Source organism: Leiobunum rupestre, chromosome 2, assembly GCF_980474605.1.
Source record: "Leiobunum rupestre chromosome 2, qqLeiRupe1.1.hap1, whole genome shotgun sequence".
Lineage (NCBI taxonomy): Eukaryota > Metazoa > Arthropoda > Arachnida > Opiliones > Sclerosomatidae > Leiobunum > Leiobunum rupestre.
The window spans coordinates 24,320,801-24,348,175 of record NC_143385.1 but is presented as its reverse complement, the minus strand read 5'-3'; the positions used below and the strand labels follow the sequence as shown (position 1 = coordinate 24,348,175).

Here is a 27,375-nt window from a genome sequence, read left to right as displayed (position 1 = left end):
AAACAAAAGAACATCATTTATTACGCATATAAACACTTTAAATTGACGCGTACACATAATTGTGTACATAACAACCAATTTACTTAAATTCAGATACTTCTACTGGTTATTTACGACATAGGGAGCTGTTCAATTGGAGTGTGAAATTGGAAATCTGCAGGGAATAAATCAGCGGCTCTTGAATACATCAGTTTATAGGACTGGCGGATGGTGACATCGGCCACACCAGCCACGTCCCCAATTTCCTTCTGAGATTTCTTGTCCGCAGAAGCTTGAGATGCCATATATATCGCTGCGGCTGCCACGGATATCGGACTTCTCCTGTTATTGAACACGTGCCATTAGTGCGTGATTTTTAATCTGTTTTCCCAATTTGCTTACAGAGAGACAACATTTAGAGCTAAGCCTTTAGAAATTTAGTTCTATTAGGCAGTTGGGCCTTATTCACTAGTCCGTTATGACCCTGTTCAAATATCGTTTTGATGGGCAATGTTTTTAAATTTGAAAAAATTAGCGAATAAGAACGTGATAAAAAAGCTAAACCCTAAATAAATTTGAAGAAATTAAAAAACTTACTAATAGCTCGTACCGATAGGTCTTCGAGCAAACAGAAAGACGCGAAACTCGGACCAAATAGATCTTCGAGTGAAACACTAAATAAAATTAAGTAATTGCAACGGTAGACCGGTTTCGTCCTATTTGGGACTCGTCAGTACCGTACGGGAAATCTGGCTTGCGACTATTACACCGATAAGAGAAACTAACATTTAAACTTTATCATCTTTCATACTTTGCAATGCAGTCCGTAGGTGGTTCCTTTTAACTTAACATTGCGTATATACTAATCTCCACCACTCTCCCCCTATTTGGCTTTCCGTTGCTAGGCAACGCATTTTGAAATTTTTTATGTTTATTCTTAGTTTCTCTTTTAGGTGTTATAGCCGCTAGCCAGATTTCCGAACGGTACTGACGAGTCCCAAATAGGACGAAACCGGTCTACCGTTGGAATTTCTGGATATTTTACTTAATTTAGTTTTTCACTCGAAGATCTATTTGGTCTGAGTTTCGCGTCTTTTTGTTTGCTCGAAGACCTATTGGTACTAGCTATTTGTAAGTTTTTAAACTCTAAACAAATTTGAAAAAGTTTATCTTTTTTATCCCTTTTCATAATGGACTAATTTACTTATTCGCTAATTTTATCATCCTTTGCAATGCAGTCCATAGCCGTGGTTCCTTTTAACTTAATGTTTTTAAATTTGCATAGTTTCATTAGAGCTAAATTTAATTTGAGAACTTTTAATACGCATATTTTCGATTGAACGAAAACAGGTATAAAATATTAACAGCATATTTTTATAATTATCAACTGCTTTTGTAGTAGTGGAGATATTTTTCTAAGAATTATAAATAATTGTTTTCGCTTGTTACATCGAGATCCCGAAACATTTTGTGGATCAAGTCAACGACTCCGGTCCCCTGAAGTGTTTACTTCAAACGCAGAAAGGCCACGGGCCCACGCCCATCGTAACCCCAGATTGTAGAAGTTAACAGTTCAATTTCCAAAATGCACATAAAATCAGGTCACATTTTCTTGAAATTTACAGATACACCAAAAGAAATTTAAAACAATACCAAACACTTCATTAGAAGTATTATTGCCTTCTGTATTATAAAAAATCCCCGGTAATTAGAAATGGCCATGAATCGATCAGATTCTTCGAACAACGCGACTTTACTGGAGAGAGCGTGGTGCCATCTATTTATGGCAACGGAAGCTAAAATTTAAAATATCCAAATGCTAACGTCGTAAGATAGCCATTGTAGAGTATTGTAGTGAGACAACTTATACTCTATTTAGTGGACTTTACTTCTAAATTATATATCCCACGTAAAAATATTGTTTATCATTGCTGTAATTTATGTTATTGACCAATTTACAAACGATCCAATCAACGGAAGGGGTACCTATAAGTACCGCCTTTTATATTTCGCCGCTAGCGACATCTATTGAAAAAAGAGTTACTACACGTCGAGCTGACACTTGCTTTATTTACTTTCGCCGCTCGTATTCTCGAAGCGCGTAGCAAAATAATCGAAGTGCGATGACCGCGACCTTATCACCGTACCTATAAAAGCGCAAGGTATATTAGAAGCTCATGAAAAATATTAATAATTTTTTTGTGTAAATATGTACTATGAAAAATTCATAAACTGCTTCATTTCTTTGCTTAGCAGATTATTTGCTATTACAAGACAGAAATACAGCAGTTTGTGAACGACTAGCGTTGGTCGCTATTCTAGCACTAGTTAAAAGGTCAACAAAAGCGGAGTGGGGAAAACTAACAGTTGATTTTATAAAATAAAGAGTGGTCATGCCCAACTTGTTCAAATGTTGCTCTTACGTCACAAGACACAGCTTTATTAGTATATTTTGCGCACGAGCGATTTGCACGCGCGCAAAAAAAACCTATCTTCCTCGCGATTGTAGCGCGCGCTAGTTGGCTTGTGAAAGTAAGAGACTGTGACGTAAGAGCAAAATTTAAACAAGAAGGTTACGTTAGTTTATAAAAAGAACTCTTGTAGGTGCTCAATCTGCACCGTGACACTGAAGCTAGTGCCTTTGGCGTTGTATGAGAGCGCCAAGGGTGGTTTTCCTTTGAACCAGATCATTCCACCTCTCGTCAGTGTCACGGTCAAGTTTCAGTAGATTCTGCCACCTAAGAGCAACAAACACAAGGAGAACGCAGCTAGCCTTGAAACACGCTAAGACAGTGTTGTGTACACATTTCATTGGACGAACCTTAACGATGAACGTTTTACGGAAAGGGGAAGACAATTTCAGAATTTTCCCCTTCGACGGCAACAGCGTCTAAAGTGTCTAGCCAATTAAAATTGTACGCAAGAAAATGCATGACTTTTGACGGGTTGGGTATCCTTGTGCTGTGTTTGTTGCTCCTAGCTGCCACTTACAAGGAGACGACCCGAGGTCGCTAGATTCGAAATCACTGCTTCGCGCATCAATAGCGTTTACCCACTTCATGACGAACCTCTGAAATAATTTTCGCCGTAGTTACCATGGTAACCAAGTATAATATTAGCTCATTACAGCAACCAATGAAGGTCGATTTTTCAGAGGTCTCTTGCCGGAAGCGGGAAATCACTTCGTTACAAAACCGTCAGTCGGAAAACAACCTGAATTCGAACATAGGGTAACTTTGGTTATCCCCATTCCACCTTTGTTGCCCTATAACTGCTAATATATTTTCGAGTTGAAAATAGTTTTCCATCTTACCCAGAAACAATGTCAAAGTCCACAGCTTTACGAGCAATGTGTGTAGCAGCTCGTTGAACAGCCGAAGTCAAACACAGGTTGGAACAGAATCGAGACTGCGTAAACAAAAGTGTAAAATTAATGGAATTGTGATACTTAACATTTAGCCAGGGTTGGCAAGAACCAGCCAGACTGCTTTAAACCACCCTGGTTTATTCAGCGAAAATAAATCCATGGTTAAAACCATTTTTTTTATTAAAAAAAATATTGAGAAATGAATTAGAAATATTGAAAATTTTAAATACTATTTATTTCAAATAAAAAATTCAGAATATAATAATCTGCATTTTTTATTTCAAAACGAAACTAAAACTTGACCTTCACTTTTTGTCGTCTGCTACGTCGTCTTACGAAGTAATGAGGGCTAGATATAAGCAATTGGGGGATCTTAAAATTCATTTTGCACGTGTAAATACCCCAAAAAACCGAGTGGGGCTTTTTGGACCCACCCATCTCAAAAAAACCCACTTTCAAATCTTAGATTTTATATGACAAACCTACTTGTTCATTGTGCAATGACCACTCTTATATATATCTTAGACTGAATTGTAATGTGATACCTAGGAGCAACAAACACAACACCCCACACAAGGAGAACGCAACCCGTCAAAAGTCGTGGATTTTCTTGTGTACATTTTTCATTGGCTAGACGCTTTAGCGCCTGCTGCCGTCGGAAGGGGAAAATTCGGAAATTGTCTTCCCCCCCGCCCGCAAAACGTTCAGCGTAAAGGCTCGTGACGCTCGTCCAATGAAATTCGTACACAACCCTTCGTTAGCGTGTTTAAAAGCTAGCCGCGTTCTCCTCGTGTTTGTTGCTCCTAGGTGATACCAACTTTAGAAAGTTAACTGGCTTGTTAACTTGAAACTTATAACTTGGTACTTCTACCAGTCCTTTGGTTCAGCTTTGCAGTATTTGTATACTTTAACAAATCGTCTAATACAAATATAGAAATTATATACTAAAATAAAAAACCCACTCAAATAAAAACCCATTAAGTTGGGCTTTTTGGAAAAAACCCTGGGATTTTTCGAACCAAAGGCAGCGTAGCGATAGTTTTTTTCGCGAATTATATAATTCTGGTTTAATGGAAATAAAAGATTAGTTGAATTACCATGAAGTCCCCGGTTGTGATGAGGTCCACACTCGTTTCCAAAGTCTTCAAGATTAACTTGAAACAACGGCCAATTTCCTTTTTGGACACTCGGGAAATAGCGCAGATCTCTTTGAAGGTCCTCGGGACGCCTTCCTGTCGACAAGCGATGTACAGGGCGGCTGAAGCGATGGCATCGTTGCTGCGGCCCTTCATCATTTTGCCCGTGTACACTTGCTTGAAAATGGTATTTGCTCTGTCCTGATCACATTCAAGCCAAATTAAGGTTACACCGAATAGAACCATTATATGGCTTAGATATTTCTGGCGCTAGTTAGTCAAGTCTTATTGTTAGATGTATTCCATGGAAAATGCGTTCAGGTTATATTCTGTTTAAAAGGGCTCGAAAGTTCGGTGGCAAAATGTGTGTAAAGTCAGTAAAGTGCGAAATTTACGGTTGACTCTGCCCGCCTCTGCCAAGGCCGAGTGAGGGGTTGGGGGAAAGAAAAGCACGCTCAATTTTGTTTTTTTTTTGCCACCGAACTTTGGAGCCCCTTTAAAGCCAGTGGCGGCATTATCATTGCCACCTGTATTATAAAAAGGCCCCTGATACGAGGGGTCGGACATTTAACAAAATCCCGAACACTTTGTCTGAAATCCCAAAATCTTTTAACTCTCTCTATGGTAAATTAACATTGAAATCCCAAAATCACTTCAAAAAGTAATTATAAAATCGCCAAAATCTCTACGAAATCCCGAAATCCCGTACAAAATAATGGCAAGTGTCCGACCCCTCACCCTGATATTAGCGATGGCCATGAATCTATCAGGATGATAAAATTAGCGAATAAGTAGCTTAGTCCATGATGAAAAGGGATAATAAAGCTAAACCCTAACCAAATTTGAAGAAATTTAAAAACTTACTTATAGCTCGTACCGATAGGGCTTCGAGCAAACAAAGACGCGAAAATCTGACCAAATAGATCTTAGTAAAAAATTAATATAAATAGTCAGAAATTCCAACGGTAGACCGGTTTCGTCCTACTTGGGACTCGTCAGTACCGTGCGGGAAATCTGGCTTGCGACTATAGAGTAGTGTCAGTGCTACATCACGCAACGTCACCCATGCTTTTTCCTATAGAGAAAAAAACGCGATTAAAAAGGAGGCCATGGCCAAAGCTACGAGGTGATACTACTCTATAACACCGAATAGAGAAACTAAGCCGAGTATCGTGTCTTTTTGTCTGCTCGAAGACCTATCGGTACGAGCTATTAGTAAGTTTTTAAATTTCTTCAAATTTGTTTAGGGTTTAGCTTTATTTTCCCTTTTCATAATGGACTAATCTACTTATTCGCTAATTTTATCATCCTTTGCAATGCAGTCCATAGCCGTGGTTCCTTTTAACTTAACATGAATCTATCAGATGCTTCGAAAAACGCGATTTTACTGGTGCTAAAATTTAAAATAGCCAAATGATAACGTCGTCCGAGAGCCATTGTAAAGTAATAATCAGCTAGGCTAATACCAAAGCACCACCTTAGGCCTAAGTCATCAACCGACTTTTAAAGCCATTAATCGGTATTATAGTTAGACAACTTATATCTTGTATCGTTTATAATGGCTGTAATGACTAATTTACAAACGATCCAATCAACGTGAGGGGCAGCTACAAGTACCGCCTTTTTTATTTCGACGCTAGCGACATCTATTGAAAAAAGAGTTACTACACGTCGAGCCGACACTTGCTTTAATACATGAATTTCTTTAGCAAGCGCGAAAATATCTCTTTGTAAGTTCGAATGTATCAGAACGAGTGGCCATGTGCAAAAGCCAGGTTCACACTTACCCCTAAAATCGCTTCGTTTTTGATAACTAGTTTTCAAAACCAGTGTGAGAAATCGCTTCGTGTTGATTCGGGAAGCAATTCGTCAAAGTCGGTTAGAATCGAGGGGTAAGAGTAAAGGCGGATGCACACATAAAGATCGCGAGCGAAATTTTCGAGCACGAGCTAGCTTTATTAGTACTTCGCGCACGAGCTTCTGTCTCGCGCTGCGAATATAGAAATATTCCTATTTTCGCGCGCGTCGCTTCGCTTCGCGAGTTATGTGTGCATCTGGCTTAAGACAGTCTCAGATAATCTGTACACCGAGTTCGTGCATTTAGCACTGTTAAAGGTACATATTTTCAAGAGTTCGCGAGTTCCATTTAGCACTGTCAAAGGTACGGCAGTGTACACAGAGTTCGCAGTGTCTTACCCCTCGGTTAGAATCGCTTTCAAAACGTCAAGGCGGGGAAGTAAATTTGCTCGTATTTTCAAAAATAACGGGGATAAAATTCTAAATAATATCAAATAATATTACTGTATGCATAGTAAACTTATAGTTTTGGAATACATTTTACTATTTTCAAGATTCTAGTCATAATTTGAAATGACGTTAAGCATTGGCTATTAGCGAACCCAGGTGAAGCGATTTCGCGCGTGTGAACCAAAAATTATCGTCGGCGGTCAAAATTGGCATTCAAACCGACCTAAACTGGGTTTTAAGCTCTAGTGTGACCGAGGGGCTTAACAGTCATTTGAATGTCTAAAAAATGGCAGTTCCTTGTGATACTTTCGCACATGCGCAGAGTGAGTTCCGCATTTTGTTTAAGAGAATCGAGGTGTCCCTATATTAAATAGACCAAGGAATCACCTTTCATAATGTTATTCATTACTACCATGATTATCGAACTGTACCAAACGCCACACTAAAAATTCCGTTAACGAAACTGTTAAAGTGCTTTTTAAATAATTATACCAAAAATATACGTATTTATTTCTATAATATTACCATTTCTACTATCTGGGGTTAGGATGGGCGGTGCTTTTCTGAGTTTTACGTAATCACTTGAACCATTCAGGAGACAGGCGATCCACAATTACTTTTAATTCTTAGAAAAATATTTGCACTGTTGATAATTATAAATAAAGGTATTTTCTGTTAATATTTTTCCCATATTAAATTTTACGAAATAATTGTCGCGATGTGGCATTTGTTATATTCGATCACCCCCACAACTGAAGACACCATGCAAGGAAAATAGGCTAGCTCACCATGATGGATTGTTGCAGGTTTATCCTATCAGCCATAGATGTTATTTCTTTGAAAGCACTCAGCAATGTTCTATCCGTGTGACTAGCCTGCACGAAATTCAATTATTACGTTGCGTCTTAAGAGCATAAGTGTATAATGACGTTTCGCATAAGTGTGACAGTTCCCAATTTAACGCGTTAGATTTTTACCGAACCATTATTCGTATGAACCCACATTTTAGTACATTTAAGTCTAAAAGGCGTTATTTTCATCGTTGTCATAGTGAATGCGCGCGGGTAACCGTTCCAAGGTCCACAACAGAGTTCATACAATTAATGGCAAATCGATTTCACTGATATTTTCTAGTTTAAAAGGGGAACGGTCAAGCTTTAACCAGTTAGATAGCCCTATAGCCCATTAAAATCTAAAATTTATGGCGAAAACCGCATTTAAAATTATTGAGTGGTTAATTTTACCTAAAATTAAGAAATTTCGGGAAATCGAAAAGCGCACGTCCGCCGCGACACCTGGTGAAAAGTCAGTGAGACCGAAAAACAACGTAAAAGCGCCCGTTGCTGAAGACGCAAAAAATTTGTTTTGCATACGCGGCGCGTTCCAGTTATAAGAGACCTAAGCCTAAATTGCGCAATTTTAAAAGTTAGGATAGTTCGCAAATCGCTCATACGGGGTTAGGGGCGCTAGCGGCAGCCCCTAAGATGGCGGCGAAAATTCAAAAACGTTATTTTTCGTTTCAACTTTTTGGGCCAAAAGCTATTTTTTTAAAACAAAAAAAAGGTACGTGTTAGTATATTGAACGTCTTGTTAATCTTTTGATACGGAAATAAGGCCATATTTAGAAAAGCTTGGCCGTTCCCCTTTAATCCCTGATTTATCCAGGTGTTTTTTTTCTGATTTACCCAGATGCAAGATATAACCATAGAAATCTCATAGGTAACTAGAATGCTGCCGTGTAACTGGCAAATGGCCCAAACGCCGTGGCAGACGAAGCCAGATCTCAGCCAATCAGAGCTCAAAGAGCGGTTCTGCCAAGAATTTAATGTCACCGGAGAAAATGACGTCACCTATCTCCCGCTATAGTAGCGGATCCAAGGAGGATTATTATCCTCCTTGGCGGAACCACTCTACGGCCTCTCATTGGCTGAAGGTTCAAGGCGAACTGGCGTCAAGCTCGGCCGTAGACGGCAGCATTCTAGTTACCTATGATATTTATAATAGTTTATGAACCGGTGTAATTCTCCTTGCCGGAACAGGCGAATAAAACGTTTTATGGTAAAAAGAGTACACTTTATTCCGAGAACAGGCGAATAAAACGTTTTAGAGTGAAACGAGTACACTTTATCCCGAGAAATTTCGGTCAGAATGTTACTGCCTTAAAAATAACAACAACAAAAATATAAAAAATATTATCGCGTTAGCTAGTTATTATATAAACAAGGGGTATTTAATAGAGACTAGATATTTTGCAAGATGATTTTCGCGTTGAACCTAAATGCCTTGTCGAAATAATTCGTAGTGTTATTTTGTTGCATTAGCTAAATCAATTAGAAGCAGCAGACGAATTTATACAGAGTACAATAAACGGCGGATTCAGGGCCACCGAGAGCGGACCAGGCCCCTGTAAACTACAAATTCCGGGCCCCAAGAGAGCCTTTACTACTGGAAGCGTATACTACGATATGAGGTGAAGAATCCTCGCGCAAACTATTCTGTACAGTGAACCTAAGACCATTTACACCTGGACTACAATGCCAACGTTATAACTCCGATTTCAGAGTGTCCGCTACAAAACACCACCAAGTGGAGAAAATCCGCGAAAGTAATCCACAAACATGCAGCAACCCCCTCCCCCTTTTTTGATCCCCCTTCTTTAGGAGGCGAACGGTTAGCGCTCTCTTCCGCTGTTTTTCTCGGACTCGGTTCTCTTCATTTCTAGCGGGTGGACGAGTATCTCACACGGTCACACCATGATAAAAATGATTAAAAACATTTCCTTAAAAAAATAGAAAATTCATAATTAAACATACCTTCAACAAGTTCCCAAAATGTTTTAGGGGGAATTTCAATAAACTTTGCCATGTGTTTTCCACTTAAGCCTTGACGCCGTAAATAACGGGCGACAATTGGTCACGACTCGCGGGGCGACCGAGTAAAATGTCGGGAGAGGAGGGCGACGCGACGCTATGAACGAAAGGAGCGCGAAGTGAACGCGTTTTTTCAGCCCGAATTCTCTTGTGGACGATAGTTGCCTCTAAATAACGATGGTGGCGTTGGAGTAGCGGCGACACTAGCCTAACAACAACGCCTATCTTCATTGCAGTCCAGGTGTAAATGGTCTTAGAGTGAACTGATAATCGTTGAAATTTACACTAGTCGATGTAAAACAATTATATAATTTAGCATGGTCCAGGTGTCATTTTACTCGATATATATTTACTCTGCGTTAGATATTGTGATTTCTACGCTTAATGTCTTGAGACTATAGTTTCGTCCAGCTATTATCTATTTACTTACTGTGTTCTACTATACCCGAGTTTGAAGAAATATTACTAAACACATAATAGAATGTCTAATGACTGAAGTGAAAATCTTATATTCGTATAAAGCACCTTCTTTGGTGTCTAAGGCCTCGGGCCGACACCACTTTGTAAATATATAAAAAAAATTATATATAAAGCACCTTCTACCAAGGATAGGATCCTTGCTTCTACGTAAATCATCCAATAACCGAGGTTAATTAACTTCCTGTGTCACCTACTGTAACTTTGAAAAACAAAATGCGCCATTACCGTCGTTCTATTCTTGTATTTTTGCTTTCCATTTTCGTCGAAACTAGCGCCACCTACCGGTGCGCTAATGCAAGTTGACAAATCTCCACCCTCGAGCAAAGTGTTCTGCAAATTAAAATAAAATGATGTAGATTTTTATACATTTTGTGGCGAAGTGGTTAGCATTTTCGCCTCGCAGCAATTGGAGCCGGGTTCGATCCCAGTTCGTGGCACTGGGTGAAAACTCCTATCAATTCCTTCCGCGTTGAGTTTGCAAGTTATCTCCCCGCTGGTTTAAGGGGTTTTCCCCTTCCATAAAAACTTGTTGAGGTTAACGGTAATAGTAAGTGCAGGGAGCTGTTGGCTCGCGTGGCTTGAAGGGCTTAAAAGTCGCTTAATGACTTAGGCCTAAGGTAGTGCCTTGGGTGATTAGCCTAGCTGATTATTTATTTATTTACAAAACTCTAATAGACCTTTCCATAAAATGTTCGTTACGATAAGAGGGGGAAAGATAACGTTAATTTATATCATCCTTGCAAAAACAGTTATGTATATTACTCCTTGTTTTAACCCTCGCTCGACTCTTGAGCTCGGTATGTCGTCTGCTACCGAGTAAGTATTTACAAAACACGGTGGATTAAAATGAATCCAAGTGATATTAATAAATTTGATATTTCAATTGTTTAAAGTGTCAAAGTATTTCGTTTACTTAACTAGTCATAAAAGGAGGATTTAAATATTTTAAATTATGAAAAAATTTGCACGGTTTCGATGACGTTTAACAGTTGATGTTTATAGCCTTACAGTAGTGTGCGAAGATTGTAAATTTGGATGAAGTATTATTTACACTTCGCGACCAACTCGCAATGGAAAATATAACGAACTGGCATATTATAAATTAAATGAAACACTATTAAATTGAAAACGCGTAATAAGCGATTAAATAAAACATCCTTCAAGGAAATCGCCAAGGAGTAATATTTCCGGGAGCTAAGACCTGCAAGTACTGTTTAAATAGTGCTTATTGAAATAATGGAAACTTTTCAAACAGAACGTCGTGATTTTGCCAAGCCTTAGTATGTCAAAAAAGCTACCAGGTTAAAAGGGAACACTTGTTGCATAATGTATAGGTGAAAAGTTTGCATTAGTTTAACAAGCACTATATAAACAATACCTTGCAGGTCCTGGCTCTCGGAAATATTACTACTTGGCAATTTCCTTGAAGATGTTTTATCGAAGCGTCTATCATCTAACTTATCATTACGCTTTCTACCATCTGGGGCTAAGATGAGCGGTGCCGTTCTGCGTGTTACGTAATAACTTAAGCCAATCAGGAGACAGGCGTTTATCATTGTCTCGATCCACAACTCGTTTTCCCGGTTTTTCGTTTAAACCAGCGAACCAAGTTACTAATAATTATTAGAAAAACATATCCTCTAAAACCGGTTAATTATAATCAGAAATAAAAGGTATTTGTTGTTAATATTTCTTATTTGCGTTTAAAACGGAAAAAATTAGTGTCCAAATTTCAAATAATTTTAGCTTTAGGCCTTGGCAATAGAAATAGCTAAAATAAAAAAAAGTTTAACGCTTTTGCCTCCAATAAAATTTTTGAGCGCGTGACCACACTACCGTTTATAACCAGTTGTCGTTGCGAGTTTCTCTCAAATTCATTGGTCAAAACTGCCATTCAAACCGACTTAAACTGAGTTTTAAATTACAGTGTAACCGTGACTATAACACGAATTTGTTGCATTAAGTACACGCAAAACAACGCCCGAGGTGTCTACGCCATTTTGAAGAATTTCAAATCAATTTATTTTCTCTACAACCAACGGTTGAGAAGTTATCGCGTTTCCAAATTGTCGTCGAAGTTGCGTTATTTGTAATCGCTTGATGCATTTTAGGTGTTTCCTAGTTTCGAGGAAAGTTTGGAAACGCGATAACTTCTCAACCGTTGGTTGTAGAGGGATAATTTTTCAACTTTTTAAATATGAATCGACCATTGTTAATTCAAAAACGCGCGAGTCAGTGCCGTAGAACCAATATTTAAAAAGTTGTCAAAAATGGGTTTTGACGGTTTCCGCCAAACTAATAATTTTTGGCGAACGAAACCAATAAATAACGAAAGATATTGGAAAATAAATAATAGTTGCAATTCGTTTCATCGATCTATCTATTATAGTTTTCTAGCAGAATTAAAAAGAGGGCCAAAATTACACCTGTCGAAGACTTTTCAAACAGAGTGTACAACCGGCCAAGAAAACTACTCGCCATCGAGACACTACACTTTAAGGAATGCATAAAAAGGCCGAATATTCTAAGTCCACCTCCGCATATTGCTAAGTGAATGTTTGTTCGCTTCCAATTTTCTCGTGGCACTATGATATCCATCTATGTTTACGTTTTGTGATTAAAAAAGGGACGTACATGTATGCTAAGAAGCACGCGAAGAGAGTACCAGAGGCTAATTTAATACTTCCATATTTTGGTACATAAATGCATTATTAATAAAAAAATAAAATTCAACTACATTACCTCGGCCGCACCAACTCGACACGGATCTGATTTTTTATCTTCGAAAGATCGCCATTCGGATCCAACATCGATCGTTCTTGACGGAGACGAAGATAGCAGGTAAATAATTATCGAATTACCAGTGACGGCGGAAAGGAAATATTTGGTGGGGTATAACTAAAATCTTATCCTTTTTGTTCAGTGAAAAATAACTACAATAAATTTATTAGGCTTGTCCAAACATTTACTCTTTTTCTTCGTGTACCCCAATTTACCAATTAATATTGGGTCAGAAATTTATATACCGGTGTCCACAAGCCCGGACAGGTGACATAAGCAGTCATGGGTAGCAGAACCCTACTTCTGACGGTCTCTCTCACCCTCGACACAAGCCACTCATCCCGACAAAAGGCGCAGCAATGGGTCGACCACTTCGCGCACAGCTGTGCAATAGAGTGAATGCTCTAGCAGCACAAGGTAAGGTGCCAAAGCCCTTAAAGGGGAACTGGCACCACCCTAAAATTGGTTAAAAACCATTTAAATGGATAGAGGACGTCCGAAAATGGTAATACAAAAAATTTCATATTAATATTTCCAGTATTTGATTTATTATTAGCAACCAAATTTCGTGTTTTATCCCCGCCGACTCGAGAATCTCAGAACCGCTTGGTTGAACCTACTTGCAGCGCCAACTCGTGAACGAAATATTATTTTCCCCGGTTTTATCGTTTTTCGGTCGGAACTGTCGTCTGCTACGACATTCTCCTCGGCTTTTTAACCGAGTTATATTCGTAGATGGTAGTTTATCCAGGGCCGTGCAGAGGTATCCTGAGGCCCAGGGCAAACTTACCCGCGGGCCCCTTCGGTTTGCACCCCCCCTTGAGCCCTGAAAACTTCTCCCAAGTTATCTTGATTTGCACTCCCCCCCCTTGAGCTTCTTCGATGGGCCCTACAGCTACGGGTACCGATCGTGGGCCCTTTTCACCCGGGCCCCGGGGATTTTGCCCCCCCCCCTCTCCACGGCCCTGAGTTTATCGTGTTTTTAAAATGCCTTACACGCCGCCCTTTCTCAAAGTTTTGCCGCTTCATTCTTTTGGCGCTGCACGAACGTTCAACCGCGATTTCTGAAATTTTTGGAGCCGTTTGGTGTAGCCATGAACACTGTATCTCTAACCGGACGGGAAAAGCTGTAGCTTCCACCATACAAAATCCCCCCTCGCCGCCACCGTCTTTCTGTAAAGGGGGGGGAGGTTCAAGAATTTTGAAAGTTTCGGGCTGTCAAGGCCATATAATTCGTCACGTGGGGGTTTACATTCTTTCGAATGACCTTGACGGCCCTGCAAATCGAGTACGGCCGACTATTTCAGCTAATACGAAGTAGGACGCAAACGGACAGTGTCCATGGTGTAGGTTGCGGAAACGTAGCGTCACTTTTTAAATACTTTCCTAATAACTATAAAATTTCAGGGACATAATCATTAATATATTTTCCGAGGGGTAAGACAGTCTCAGATAACCTGTACACCGAGTTCGTGCATTTAGCACTGTTAAAGGTACATTTTTTCAAGAGTTCGTGAGTTCCATTTAGCACTGTCAAAGGTACGGCAGTGTACACCGAGTTCGCAGAGTGTCTTACCCCTCGATATTTTCTATCATTCTGTAAAAAAAACCTCGTAAATTTTGGTTTTGGTGACAATTCCCCTTTAAGAAAAAGCTCCTAAAGGGGAACGACGGTCTGGGACGGTTAATCATTATCCATGTTAAAATAGATTTTTTTCGGTAAAAAAATGTAAACCAAAACATTTACCGGTTAATATTTCGGAAAATGATTAAAAAACATAATTCGTAAAATATGAGCTTTTTATCGAAAAAACGTCGTTTTTCCGATTAATTTTACAAATTTATCAAAAAATTAATCGGATAATACAGAAATATAAATTACTCGATCAAAACGTTTTACGAATAATTTTGGGAGCTTCATCTATTGAATAAAAGTTAACCATCCCCGACCTCTACCCAGCGTAACCCGGCACAGGTGGCACCGGAGATCCCGATGGGCTCCACAAGGCCGGGAAACAGGGCTGCGTTCAACAACTCTAAAAAAGCTCAGCGCTGAGCTCAACGGTCAGCGGTTTTTTGCTGAACGTGTTTTTTGACTTCCGGTCTTGACGTCACGTTGATCATCGGAGACTCAGCGGAAACATCGGCTGAGCGAGATGGTTTTTCCGTTGCTCATCGGTGTCGTGACGTCATTCGACAAAGTTAAAGGAGGGGTAGCAGACGATATTTTGTGCGTTAAGTCAGCGAACTATAAATCGTACAACTTTTAGATTTTTGTGACGTAGCGTTGTTTAAAAGAACTCAACGGTTTTTCTCCGTTGATAGTTGTTGAACGCAGCCAGGGTCCCTACGCCTCATACAGGGTTGCCAGTTTTTTCACAATCAAATTCCCCGACTTTTCCAAGTTTTCCCTGAACATCTCTAACTTATTTTGTGCTAAGATTTTGTATTTTTTAACCTATATTTTCGTAAAAGTTTGCTATTTGCAACCGAAATTAATTTCCCTGATTTTTATTTTTCCAGGAATTTCGGGTTTTTCGGGTACTGTAGTAACCCTGTCACACGGAGACCAAATAACAAATATCGATTAAATAGCTTTGTTCAAACAATTATTTTTCTCGCGTGGTTTTCGCGGTCCTTCCATTACCAAGTATTTCCGCCGCCACTCCAAAATACAAACTATAGTCAAGATTCGTAAAATCACCTATCTCCAACGACGAGTCCACATTCGGTACATATCATGTCTCCGGCGTGATAATCTTCCATTAGCGCCGCTTTTGGATGATATATGCAGAAAACCTGAGTTGACTGTAACTTGCCTCTGAAAAACGAACACTGCCTTTAAACTTACTTTTTCTGATAAATATCCCAAAGATAATATAGAAAAATATATTATCTTAGGAGATACCTAGAAGCATGAAACTATAGAGGTATACACTTGTTATGTCTAAGGCTCCATTGGGACGGTGATACGAAAGCGCGTCGAGAAAAAGGCGGGGCTTAACTACGTCAAGTGTAAGACGTAACACGACATTTCAAATTCATTGGCTCGAGGTTTGACGCGAAAAGAATGCGTCGTCATGGTAACAAATAGGCGATCTTCCCGCGCTAAAAAGGCTTATTAAACCATGGATTTAAAATCTCAATTTGACATCGTATTTAATATTTTGAAGTAATTATTATGTTCTTCGCGAAAGAAGTGTAGTGATACCTAATTTTAGGTATTTGTATGGTTATAAAAGAGATAGTCAGGTAAGCTAATAATATAATAACCATGACTAGGCTTAATGACGAGTTTTCGTCGAATTAGGCTAGCGAAGTAAATGAAACTGAAGAACTAATTAAAGATTAAATATATTATTGATATGCTTTTCAAATATTTGTCTTTTGGTATGACGTTAGTTAGTTGAGACATTTCCAACACTAATTCGGATAAAGTTCGATCATAAGTGTATAATATACTAGATCCCTATAAGTTCGGATCGCACATAGGCTGCGCGTTGACAGCGATTTCACCCAAGACGTCGAAGGCGAAAAATCGAAATATGAGCATGTCTGTGAAATCCGGTTTCGTTTCAACAACGGGATCGAAGCCTAACTGATGTGGGTACAGCTGATATATCGGCTATTCGTGGCAGATAATATTGGCGGTAATATCGGACGATATATCGGCTGATATTAACAAAGTTATCTATCATAACAGTAGTGTATGTGATAAAATAATTGTAAAAGACGGTTCAGTACACTGTCATACCATTCCAGGGTTGCTACAAAATTTGAGATTCAAATTCCCTTACTATTCCCTGTTTTCCTGACCATTTTAAGAGATTTTCCCTGACTTTTTAAGGCCGAATTTTTATTTTATATTTGACTTTAATCAGACGTTAATAAATTTAAATGGACTTATATTTAAGTAAAAAGGTTATTGCAATGTTGAAAAAATTAGCCAAACTTTCAAGGAAATAAATGATAATCATAGAATTTGTCATAGATTTGGTCTAAAAAATAACATTAAAAAAGTGCCAAGATAAAATTTAATTCCCTGAATTTTTACAAATTCTAAAAATTCCCTGACATTTCCCTGACTTTTTAGGTCCTTTCTCAAATTCCCTGATTTCCCTGACGTGTGGCAACCCTGCACTATATGGTAATTTTTATGGAAAAAGTTTGCAAGGGCATATCAGAATATGTTTCTTTTCATTTTACGTGATACATATTTACTATCACAAATCAAATAACGTTGATTTTATTTGCTAATAATCGTAACCCATGGTCTTAAAAAAAGGTATGGTCTAGCTTCTGAAGTCTGGCGTACGTGGCGCGGTCAAATCAAATATTATCATTAGTTAATTAAATCGATAATTTTCTTATTTTTAAAAATTTAAAAAAAAATTATTTTTCTAATAGCGGTATAGGCCAATATTAGAAAAATAGGCTGATATATCTGCGCATCCCTAAGCCTAACGCGAGTGGTCGCTAAGAGATAAGCTTTAAACTAAGAATATTTTACGACCTGTTAGTATTGAAATGAATAAAATATTCTTCCAAAATATTGACACATTTATTCTGTTTAAATTTCTACCCAATTAAAGGATTTCGCCAGCCAACCAACTCATCGTCACCCGTGTAAGATTTAAAACAAGCGTCGTTAGAACCACGGCCAACTTTGATCTCCCGCGCTACAGCGGCCAACCCATTCGCCGAAATTCCGTGAGCAAGGATTTTCCCCCTATAAACTGTACTATAACCTGCAGGAGTTCAGCGCCACGCTCGTTTTTATATTGGCTTCAATGCAAAAACTATTCGAAAAATAATATTCCGCTAGGGTCGCTGACGTCATACACGTATCTTTTGCTCATAGGTTAACATAGAACCCTCAACGAATGGGTTGGCCACTGTAGCGCGAACAGCGCGTTATCAAAGTTGGCCGTGTTGATCAAAGTTGGCCGTGTTGATCAAAGTTGGCCGTGTTGATCAAAGTTGGCCGTGTTAAGCTTGGTTTCCACCAGCGCGCGTCAAAAAGCGACACTCAGCTTTGAAACGTGCAAATGTTCTTACGCGCGACAAAAAATAACATTATGACGCACTCTCACGCGCGTTGGTGGAAACCAAGCTGTAGAACTAGCACCGCTCTACGTGCTAACTTCGCGCACTTCTGTTCGTCTCGTATCCATGGAGATAGCCATTTCCGCTATCGACGGAAGTTGAAGAAACTTAAAAGATAGGGCAAAAAGTCGCCGCAGGGAGTCACGAATACTGGTTCGGATTTTCTTTAAGTCAGAAATCGCTTTTAACATTAGATCAATGGCGGATTGTAACTTTTAGGGAGTTAGTATATTTTATAGACTCATGGTTCGATTCAACTTTCGACAACCATTGTACCAAATGCCTGCATTAGGTAGTTAGCAACGGGCCTTTGCCAAAATAAAAATGCCGTTTGCTAGTTCCGGCCGGATATGACGGTGTGAAGTTAGTTGCGCGCCACAGCCCCGGCTAGAATAGGGTGATGGGATGAAATTAAGGTTCACTTTGTAAAACGTGTTTCTACGCAAAAGCTCTGTCACCGCCACTCCCGGTATAGTTCCTCTAAGGTTAGACCTAGGAGCAAACACAAAACCCCACACAAGGAGAACACAACCCGTCCAAAGTCGTGGATTTTCTTGCGTACGTTTTTCATTGGCTAGACTCTTTAGCGCCTGCTGTCGTTGGAAGGGGAAAATTCGGAATACGTCTTCCCCCCCGCCCGTAAAACGTTCATCCAATGAAATTCGTACACAACCCTTCTGTGCGTGTTTAAAGGCTAGCTGCGTTCTCCTTGTGTTTGTTGCTCCAAGGTTAGACCCACCCCGACTCCGACTTTATTTTGACCCCGTACGAATACTATTAGGTGCTTTTACAGCTACCATTTTTATTCAACGAATGTGGCACTAGCAGCTGCCATAGGTAGAAACGCATACTTTTTAGTAGCCAATCAAAAGCTAGATATTCATAAGATAGTTTAAAGACTTAATTGCTAAGCAAGAGGCAGACTGCAATAAACCCGTTAAATATTCGTTGTTGTCAAATAATTTTATGTCGTAGATAGGAGTGTGCAAAATAGTTGGTTTCACTTAATAATTATATTGAATAGATCTTTAAAATATTATCGAATAGGCTTCGTGCGTAGTTTACATTTTGGTCATAAGTATCGCCGCCTACCGACCGAGTTTTAATTACATAATTAGTTAGCAGTTATTAAGGCAGATGGCGCTATATTTCCTAAGCTCGAAGCCTATAGTAGTTTTTCCTGATCAGATAGTAGAATATTCGAAAACGGTTGTGGAAAATATTCCGTAAATCAAACAGTTTATAAACCTTTCAACTGGTTTAATACCGCCCCCGGGGGGGGGGGGGAGCTTCTGATTTGTTTAGTTGCTAGGCCATCAAAAAAACGAATACGCTGTTTGCCTTGGTTTCTTTCCACACGCGCGTAACGGCGCGTCAGTCAACTTTGGGACGTATTAACGTTTCGATGCGCGTAAATATAAATGCATTATGACGCACGTTAGTTGAAACCAATCATTAGGCATATTATTAGCTGGTTAAATTACGCGAAAACGATAAAATGTCCATAGTAAATAGGGGGCAAAAAAGCTAAATCCTAACAAATTTCAAATCTTATGAAATACTCGGACCAATGTCATAAAATCCAAAAAAAATTTATAATGGAATTAAAATAGCCAGAATTTTCAGATAACTTTATCTTATTAGCTAGATTGTTAGAATTGGCATGTTTTATAATTTCCTAAAACTGAAACTGTAGAAGAAAATACGTAAAATTATTCAGTATTTGTTCAGTTAAGTATTCGGTCAAACTATTCGACGTTTCTAGAAAACCAATACTAGACTGTAAGTATTTTGCTTAATTACCATGATAATTTTGTTATTTATTTTATTTAATAAAAGTCCATGAAGTAGAAAATCTTTTGCTAGAAACAGTTATGTAAAAAGGGGGTATTTTCTAACCCCTACTCATACGTTTTAGATAAGTAGGACAAGGGTAATAACATATGAAAAATAATAACAATAAGTATGACAATGAACGAGATTGACAACTAAACTGATTTTCATAGTTATTGCGTAATCAAGATGTTTTCTCAGCACAGAGCCCTCTAGGGCCTAAAATATGCGAGACTTCCGCTAAGCCTAAATATCTTGGATAGGCGAAATATTAGGGTAAAATGATAAAAATTAAAAAAGTTTTTCTCGGCGCCATGAGCTCATTGTTTTTTTATCACGCGTGATTCGCACGCGGGCTTCAAAACAAAGCCAAAGCCCATCGGGACTCTAGAACGTGCTCTCCGATATTAGGCATACATTTTAATCAAAAAGTAGTCATCCAAAACGGTTAGTCGCGAGTCCAAGTCACAGCTTGAAGAGAGTATCAGTGCCGAAAAAAGGTTCGGTTAGAAAATTAGCATTAAAGCAATGGGAAGTGTCATACTTATTGTTTTTATTTTACTTATGGTAATAACTAATAGGACTTAAATGTTAAAACAGTCCCCCGTAATTATCGAAGCAGTTTTTAACGCCATCCCGGCTCGCGCATTTTTATTAATATTATTATAAAATTTCGTTCGTTAGCGCTAAGTTATCGTTTCGGCCGAAGTACTGTAGATTGTTTCCATAACAAGTTTCCCCCAAATCTAGTCTTTCGCAAACAACTCGGCGCTTTTTATGGATCGCTATCGCGATTTTTACAAAAACTTTTGGATAAGCCCTTCAATAAGACAACTTCAACGAAATCGGTACTATTCATTTGGTGCTTATTGAAATTATAATGTAAACTTTTCACCTGAAAACCGAACGAGGGGTAAGACACTCTGCGAACTCGGTGTACACTGCCGTACCTTTGACAGTGCTAAAAAGGAGACTACCCGAGGTGTTACACACCGATTTTGTTCAAACTCGATGCATTGGTAGACCTTCATGTAACTTGAAAAATCCTAAAGGGATTTTATTCAATGGGCAACGGTTTTGCCATGTCAACGAAAAATGTTTTTGACAACATCAAATGGAAATCTTCCCATTGAAAATAACACGGGATTTTGACCGATTCCAAGGGTCCGTCCCCCCTGTGGAACATTTTACAAAATTGAAAAAAAATGAAATGCCCAAATTATAAAAAAAAAATTATAAAAATTGATCACATTTTGATCCATTTTTTAAATTTTTTTCACAGGGAAATTGGTTATTTTCAATGGGAAAATTTCCATTTTATGTTGTTAAAAACATTTTTCGTTGCCATGGCAAAACCGTTGCCCATTGAATAAAATCCCTTTAGGATTTTTAAAGTTACATGAAGGTCTATCAATCCCCCGAGTTTGAACAAAATCGGTGTGTAACACCTCGGGTCGTCTCCATGTAAGTGAAACTCGCGAACTCTTGAAAAAATGTACCTTTAACAGTGCACGAACTCGGTGTACAGATTACCTGAGACAGTGAGACTGTCTTACCCCTCGAAACCGAACGTCATGTTTTAGCCAAAGTTTAATATGCCTTAGAAAAGCTATCTGGTTAAAGGGAAACAATTGTTGCATAACGTTCGGGTGAAAAATTTCCATTATTTCAACAAGCACTATATAAACAGCAACTTACAGATCCTTGTTCTCGAAAGCATTACTTGACATTTCCTTGAAGATGTTTTATTGTAGCGTCTATTAACACTATCCGTTAAATAAGAAAATATTAATAACATTACACGATTAAATATTTACCTTGGTTTTGTTGATGTTTCCATAATTGAGAGTACTGTAAATCCCAACTATTTCAACGAACTTGTCGCTTTGAAGCGTTGAGAAAAATAACGTACTTATAAAACTGGTAAGCTCTTATACCGGCGTCATTCCAGCGCAGCGGTTTTGTTTACAAAAAATTTCCTTTGGGTTCAAGTAGAACTCGTGACGAAGGAATTTACATTGTTATGACGTCGGAATAGCTCGTACTAATATTTTATATATAGAAAATATAAAATAGGAATAGCAACTTGGCCGATTTTACGTCTTCAGGTATTTTAAGCCTATTAATTTCCGGTAATGTTATTATTTAAGCCTCATCTATTATATTTACTGGAAGTATTCAGTACAAGAATCTTAACTTTAGAACCTCGAGATATAATTTAAAGCCCTGTCGAAGCTACAAATGCTAATTATTATCTAGGTTTATTAAATTCATACGTGGATGCAACGATTTAATTGTTCATTATTTTGGTCACTGCGCCTTAACAGCCCAACAGGCAACAAAAGTGGTGTGGGAATAGCTACCGGGCAAAACTTGCAAAAACTGCATCATGACAGGGAAGTTAGTAACTCTGTCGCTGTACAACAGCGCCACGGGTGGATTTTCTCTGAAATAATTCGTGGTGCAGTTTCCCCCTTTCTGCAGTGCCACGGTGCGGTTTGAGCAGATTTTGCAAAGTAGCTTACCCCCCGACACTTTTATTGCCCTTTATAAAATATTACACCATTGATAACCTGCGAAAGAACGATGAAAGTACCTTTTTTCTGAACCAGGAAATCTAGCAGTTAGAATTGAAATAATACACGCGCTCAGCAACTCATGAAAATGCCTAAACATGGACGTCTCCGATAGATTTGGAAAATTTCCGTCACGTAGGGAGTTCGGAATTCCGTCATATGAAGCAGAGGGCGAATGCATCCCATAAAAGGCATAGCCTTTGGGAATCCGCGTTGTTCTTATTTCCAACCGGCAGTTTTTGGAAGCTTGTAAGTGATGTCTGCTAAAACAGACTATTTTGACCAGGTTGCCATGCATTTTTAATTGTACATGAAAAATGTATAACAATTTGACCAAGGACAGTAGATACAGGGACGAGAAAGTGTATTGGCAACCTCTGTTGGAATATATCACCTAAAACGACCTAAACGCAAGGAGAGTTAATTGTAAACAAAAAAAATGGTGGTCACCTAATTTTAGTGGTTCTTGACGAGGCTTAAGTGTTCAAAACAAATGGCCATTTTTATATACGCTCGTAGTTTTATTATTAATTTAACATCAAAATGGTAAAAACTAACTACAATAATACTGTCCATGGTGAACGACATCTTAACAATGGCCGCGGTTTGTTTACATCTAACTCCCCGTGAATATGAAGACGTTTAATATCGAATTTTTTTTCCTGATTTCTCGTCCCTGTATCTACTGGCCTTGATTTGACAACCCTGTTGTATTCGCGACCCGAAGCTATCGCTTCACCAACTTTTGGCTGCCGTCGAAAACTAGATAGGTAGTATTCGTGTACTCTATTGAGGTTTTGCAGTCAGAACTTAGCATTGGACTTTTCTGGTACTCAGTCACCCGTATTTGAAGTTTATGATGGACGAAATACAATCTATTCGCCCCCTTTGGTTCGCCATTGAAACCTAGATAAATAGCGGCTAAAGCAGACGCTATTTGTTTTTCCTCATCATTATTAGTAAATTTTACTTTATAAATAATGATACTTGCATATTTATATATGTTTTGTATATACAGGGTGTGCACTAAAAAATTAACCAGGGCGAATATCTCAAAATCTGTTTTGGGTACGATTTGGAAATTTTCAAGTCGTATACAAGATGTAAGGGGAAACTTACTGCGAAAATGTCGATGACCTTGAACCATGACTTCAAGGTCATCAAAAAACTAACTCGAGAACCGTAAGGGTTAGAAAGTTGGTTCCAATTAGAAACCCCTTCGTCAACGAATCAATACAAACCAAACCAACTAGCAATTGAGTATTAGTACTGAGCTTACTATATTTGTGTAAAAATTAGGTGTTGAAGCCTTTAGAAGACCGTATAACTTCAAGTAATTAATTAATGAGTCATGTTTCTATTACACAACATTAAAATGTTTCATTTACAAATAAAGAATAATTAAAGAGTATTAACATAAGTCTTTATGCAGAATCAGCAACTAGATAATCATTTGAAGGAGAGACGTAACTTCTTATGTAGTTTTCATAAGGTATTGAAGACGTCATTTTCCGAATCGTCTACTTGAACAGATAACGCAGAAATTTCTTCAGCTATCGCTATAAAATAAAATAAAAATTTGTACGTGTGAATAAGACTTTTAATAGTCCGTGAGCCAGATGGGTGAAAATACGGTTTTCAATACCAACTCGGAGCACCAAAAAGCGATTTTTTTTTCTGGCAGAGGGTTAATTGGGATGACCAATAATATCGGGTGGCGGCCAATTCAAAATGGCGGCGCACCTCTACATTAAAGAGGTCATATCTCGGCTGCTATTACACCTATTGCGTTGTTCTATACATCATTCAATAGGCAACATGGCTGTCATCATTTCATGTTTGTAACAATTAGGCTGCGCCATCTAGTGGGAAAAAGTAAAACCAGGTTTTTCTTCGGTGTAAAGATATAGATAAAGGACATCGCACTTCTTCTATGGGATTTGGCTTTCGACCGAATTTTTTCAAACAGTAACATGTTGTTAAGCTTGCTCAAAGGAGCAAAATTGTCCGTTGCCATTTTTCTCTAGCTCTTATAGTTTGTCCAGTATCAGCGGTCAAAAGTGGACGTAACTTAGTATAGTCTATTTGTTAAAAGAATTCACGGCCCATCGGTTAACGTTCTACGTTCGCGCGTCGGTAGTCCGGTCTCACTATCAATAGAGTTTTCTTGCCAAGATTCGGGATGCTTCCCAAAACAGAGCGTCGAATTTGGTTTCGTTCTGATCGCACGATGAACGAACAAAGTAAATAAATAGTTAAATATTGAGTTTTAACTGTCGTGTGACCGTGACTTTAACCGACTGTGTGACTATAATCGATAAATAAGTGTTTGATTGGTTATGGTGTGACTGTTTCTTTCCTATCAGCGAGTGTTGAATGTGGGATTGAACGAAACAGTTAATCATATATATTCTGATTTCTTAAGTATTTCTTTTATGGTATGTTTTATTTTATTATTGCTCATAAAATATTGAATAATAAGTAATTCCACGTACGAAAATTCATCGAATAATTATTTGCGAGAAAAGAAATAATGAATAATGAAGTAGAGGTGTAAAAATCTTGGCAAGAAAACTCTATTTATAGTGAGCCCGGACTAGCGACGCGCGAACGTAGAACGCTAACCGATGGGCCGTGAATCCTTTTAAAAAATATACTATACTAAGTTTTGTCCACTTTTGACCAGTGATACTGGACAAGCTATAGGGGCTAGAGAAAAATGGCAATGGACAATTTCGCTCCTTTGATCAAGCTTAACAACATGTTTCAATTTGAAAAACATCTGTCGAAAGCCAAATCCCATAGAAGAAGCGCGATGTCCTTTATTTTTTAGATCCACGAAGCCATTGCTGGTCCATATTTTTATTACATCTTTTCCACAATCAAATTCCCTGACTTTTCCAGGTTTTCCCTGACCATTTCCGAACATTTTCCCTGACTAATTTTGTTCCAAGATTTTGTATTTTTTGACGTATATTTTAGTAAAAGTTTCCTATTTTAAATCGAAATTAAATTCGCTGACATTTCCCTGATTTTTAGACTAATTTTTAAAATTCCCCGACTTTTCCAGGAATTCTAGGTACTACGGCAACCCTGTTTTAGTACATTGAGGTCAGCTACAACAGACCCCGACTAAACTGCTAGGGATTCTGGGAGGCTTGCGTCTTATAGATGGGAGAAGAGAGTCTACGGCCTAGATATTACCCTTTTAAATTATCCGTGCGCCGCCATTTTGAATTGGCCGCCATCTTGGATAGCTTCCAGATATGACACGACACCTGATGTTTCCAGTCATCTCAAATAAGCCTCTCGTTGAATTTCGGATTCGCACCTAGTGGTTTTGGGCTTCTTACTATTAATAATTTGGGTTTATATATATTTCATTTAATAAATATTCGTATTTGTAATTTTGATATTTTAATAACATTTGAATCTTTGTAAAAGTGGTTTTGACCAATATGGTTGCAATATCTTGCGAAACTAGGCTTCTTCCAAATCCCGGGGGGGTTATCATTGAGTTGGGAATAAATAGAGGTACAAATAAATCTGGCTAGCGCGGGACCAATTTCGTTCAATATGGAGACTTTTTAAACTATATCGTTCAACCGTGGCGGCATCTGTCTCTAGTGGTGGAAACTATATTGCAATTGAATTTTTGCGCGAATCATATAACTTTACAAAATATAGATGGCGCTACCGCCCAATTATAAAGATGAATATCGTACAGTCTTGTCGGAACAGGTCCCGCGTAACCATGGCAACCGAAATGGTAATTGTAGCAGTATTATTCCCAATTCAATGGGGGTTATCTCTCGGCTTCTGAGGTACGCGACTCGCGAGAGCGGGCCACGCAGCGTTGCCAGATCGAACATCTGCAATTATCGTATCTAGGCCAAAATATTATCCTTTTTTCTTGAAAATTATCGCACATTTATTTTTGACGCCAAGTTTGAACTCATACATAAATACATTGAATTTATACGATTTTTTTGAAGCACTACAGGAGTTTTATTTCAGGGAAATAAACAAAATTACTATTATCATTATTAATTAAACTTTAAATATGTATAAAAAATGTTTGACAGCTAGGAGTAATAAACTTACACTCAGAACTACGCAGTACGTTCGACAGAAAACGAATATCATTCATTTTTAAGTAGAAGTTATATAATTTAATAATAAAATTTAAATCGTTTATAGGTTTTTCAAAAAATTTCAAAATTGTCGTACGTTGAGGCAGAATTATCCAAATAATGGTACGGCCAAAAATGTCGATGAAATTATCGCACTGCGCGATAATTATTGTACGTCTGGCGAGGCTGGGGCCATGTCTTTTATGGCTCTCTTGTCAGTAAAGCCAGAGACCGTAAAATCGCTGGTAAAGCCCTACCTTTTACCGGCCGCCAGGTAAAGAGTTCCCAAGCGACTCGAAGCGAGGCTAGTTTTTTTCTAGTGTCCAAGCGCGAGGCTATTTCTTGGAAATTTGCTCTCTCAACTTGTTAACCGGACATTCCACCACACCACTCTCAGAAAATAACATCGGTTATTGGTGGGGTCGCGCCAACCGTAATGCGAAAATCGCAATTTCATTTAGAGCGCCAATAATGAAGTTGTAGTTATAAAATATATATTAAACAGGGTAATTTAACTGGTAGACCTAAAAAAATTAAACTTATCAATATCTTTAAAATAAATCGACCAATAGGCCGATTTACACAGAAGAAAAACCTGTTTTTACTTTTTCCCACCAGATGGCGCAGGCTATCAAACATTGTTACAAAACATGAAATGAAGACCACCATGTTGCCTATCGAATTATGTATAAAACAATGCAATAGGTGTAATAGCGGACGAGATATGACCTCTTTAATGTAGCCGCCATCTTGGATAGCCACCAGATAGAACGCGACAACTGATGTTTTTGGTCATACCAATTAACACTCCACCAGAAAATAATACCGCTGAGTTGGTAATGAAAAGTTCACCTGACCCACAGACTT

At 38.4% G+C, this 27,375-nt stretch overlaps 2 protein-coding genes across 2 annotated transcripts in view; both read right to left on the bottom strand.

Annotated features, from left to right (window-relative positions):
* On the bottom strand, nucleotides 1-21,768 carry LOC149956613 (transcription initiation factor IIB-like). Its single transcript, XM_090164717.1, has 8 exons — nucleotides 21,617-21,768; nucleotides 15,565-15,681; nucleotides 12,822-12,897; nucleotides 10,305-10,409; nucleotides 7,518-7,604; nucleotides 4,444-4,683; nucleotides 3,293-3,387; nucleotides 1-321 (listed from the first exon to the last, which is right to left on the bottom strand). Exons 1-8 carry the CDS (start codon nucleotides 21,637-21,639, stop codon nucleotides 111-113), a joined length of 954 nt encoding a protein of 317 aa, XP_090020843.1. The 5' UTR covers nucleotides 21,640-21,768; the 3' UTR covers nucleotides 1-110.
* Nucleotides 21,769-23,788: 2,020 nt separating this feature from the next.
* The window catches only part of LOC149956611 (cathepsin O-like), a 49,764-nt gene continuing 46,177 nt past the window's right edge, over nucleotides 23,789-27,375 (bottom strand). Inside the window, exon 10 of the mRNA XM_090164716.1 lies at nucleotides 23,789-23,934. Within this exon, the coding sequence (XP_090020842.1) occupies nucleotides 23,861-23,934 (74 nt within the window). The 3' untranslated portion in view covers nucleotides 23,789-23,860. The remainder of the gene's footprint in view (nucleotides 23,935-27,375) is intronic.

What these genes read in the sequence shown, in the direction of transcription:
- LOC149956613 (XM_090164717.1), bottom strand. Translation starts at nt 21,639, where the DNA reads ATGGAAACATCAACAAAACCAAG. An exon ending in AATACAAGAATAGAACGACG is followed by an intron (nt 7,605 to 10,304) that starts GTAATGGCGCAT and finishes AATTTCGTGCAG; the next exon opens with GCTAGTCACACGGATAGAAC. An exon ending in ACCTGCAACAATCCATCATG is followed by an intron (nt 4,684 to 7,517) that starts GTGAGCTAGCCT and finishes GAATGTGATCAG; the next exon opens with GACAGAGCAAATACCATTTT.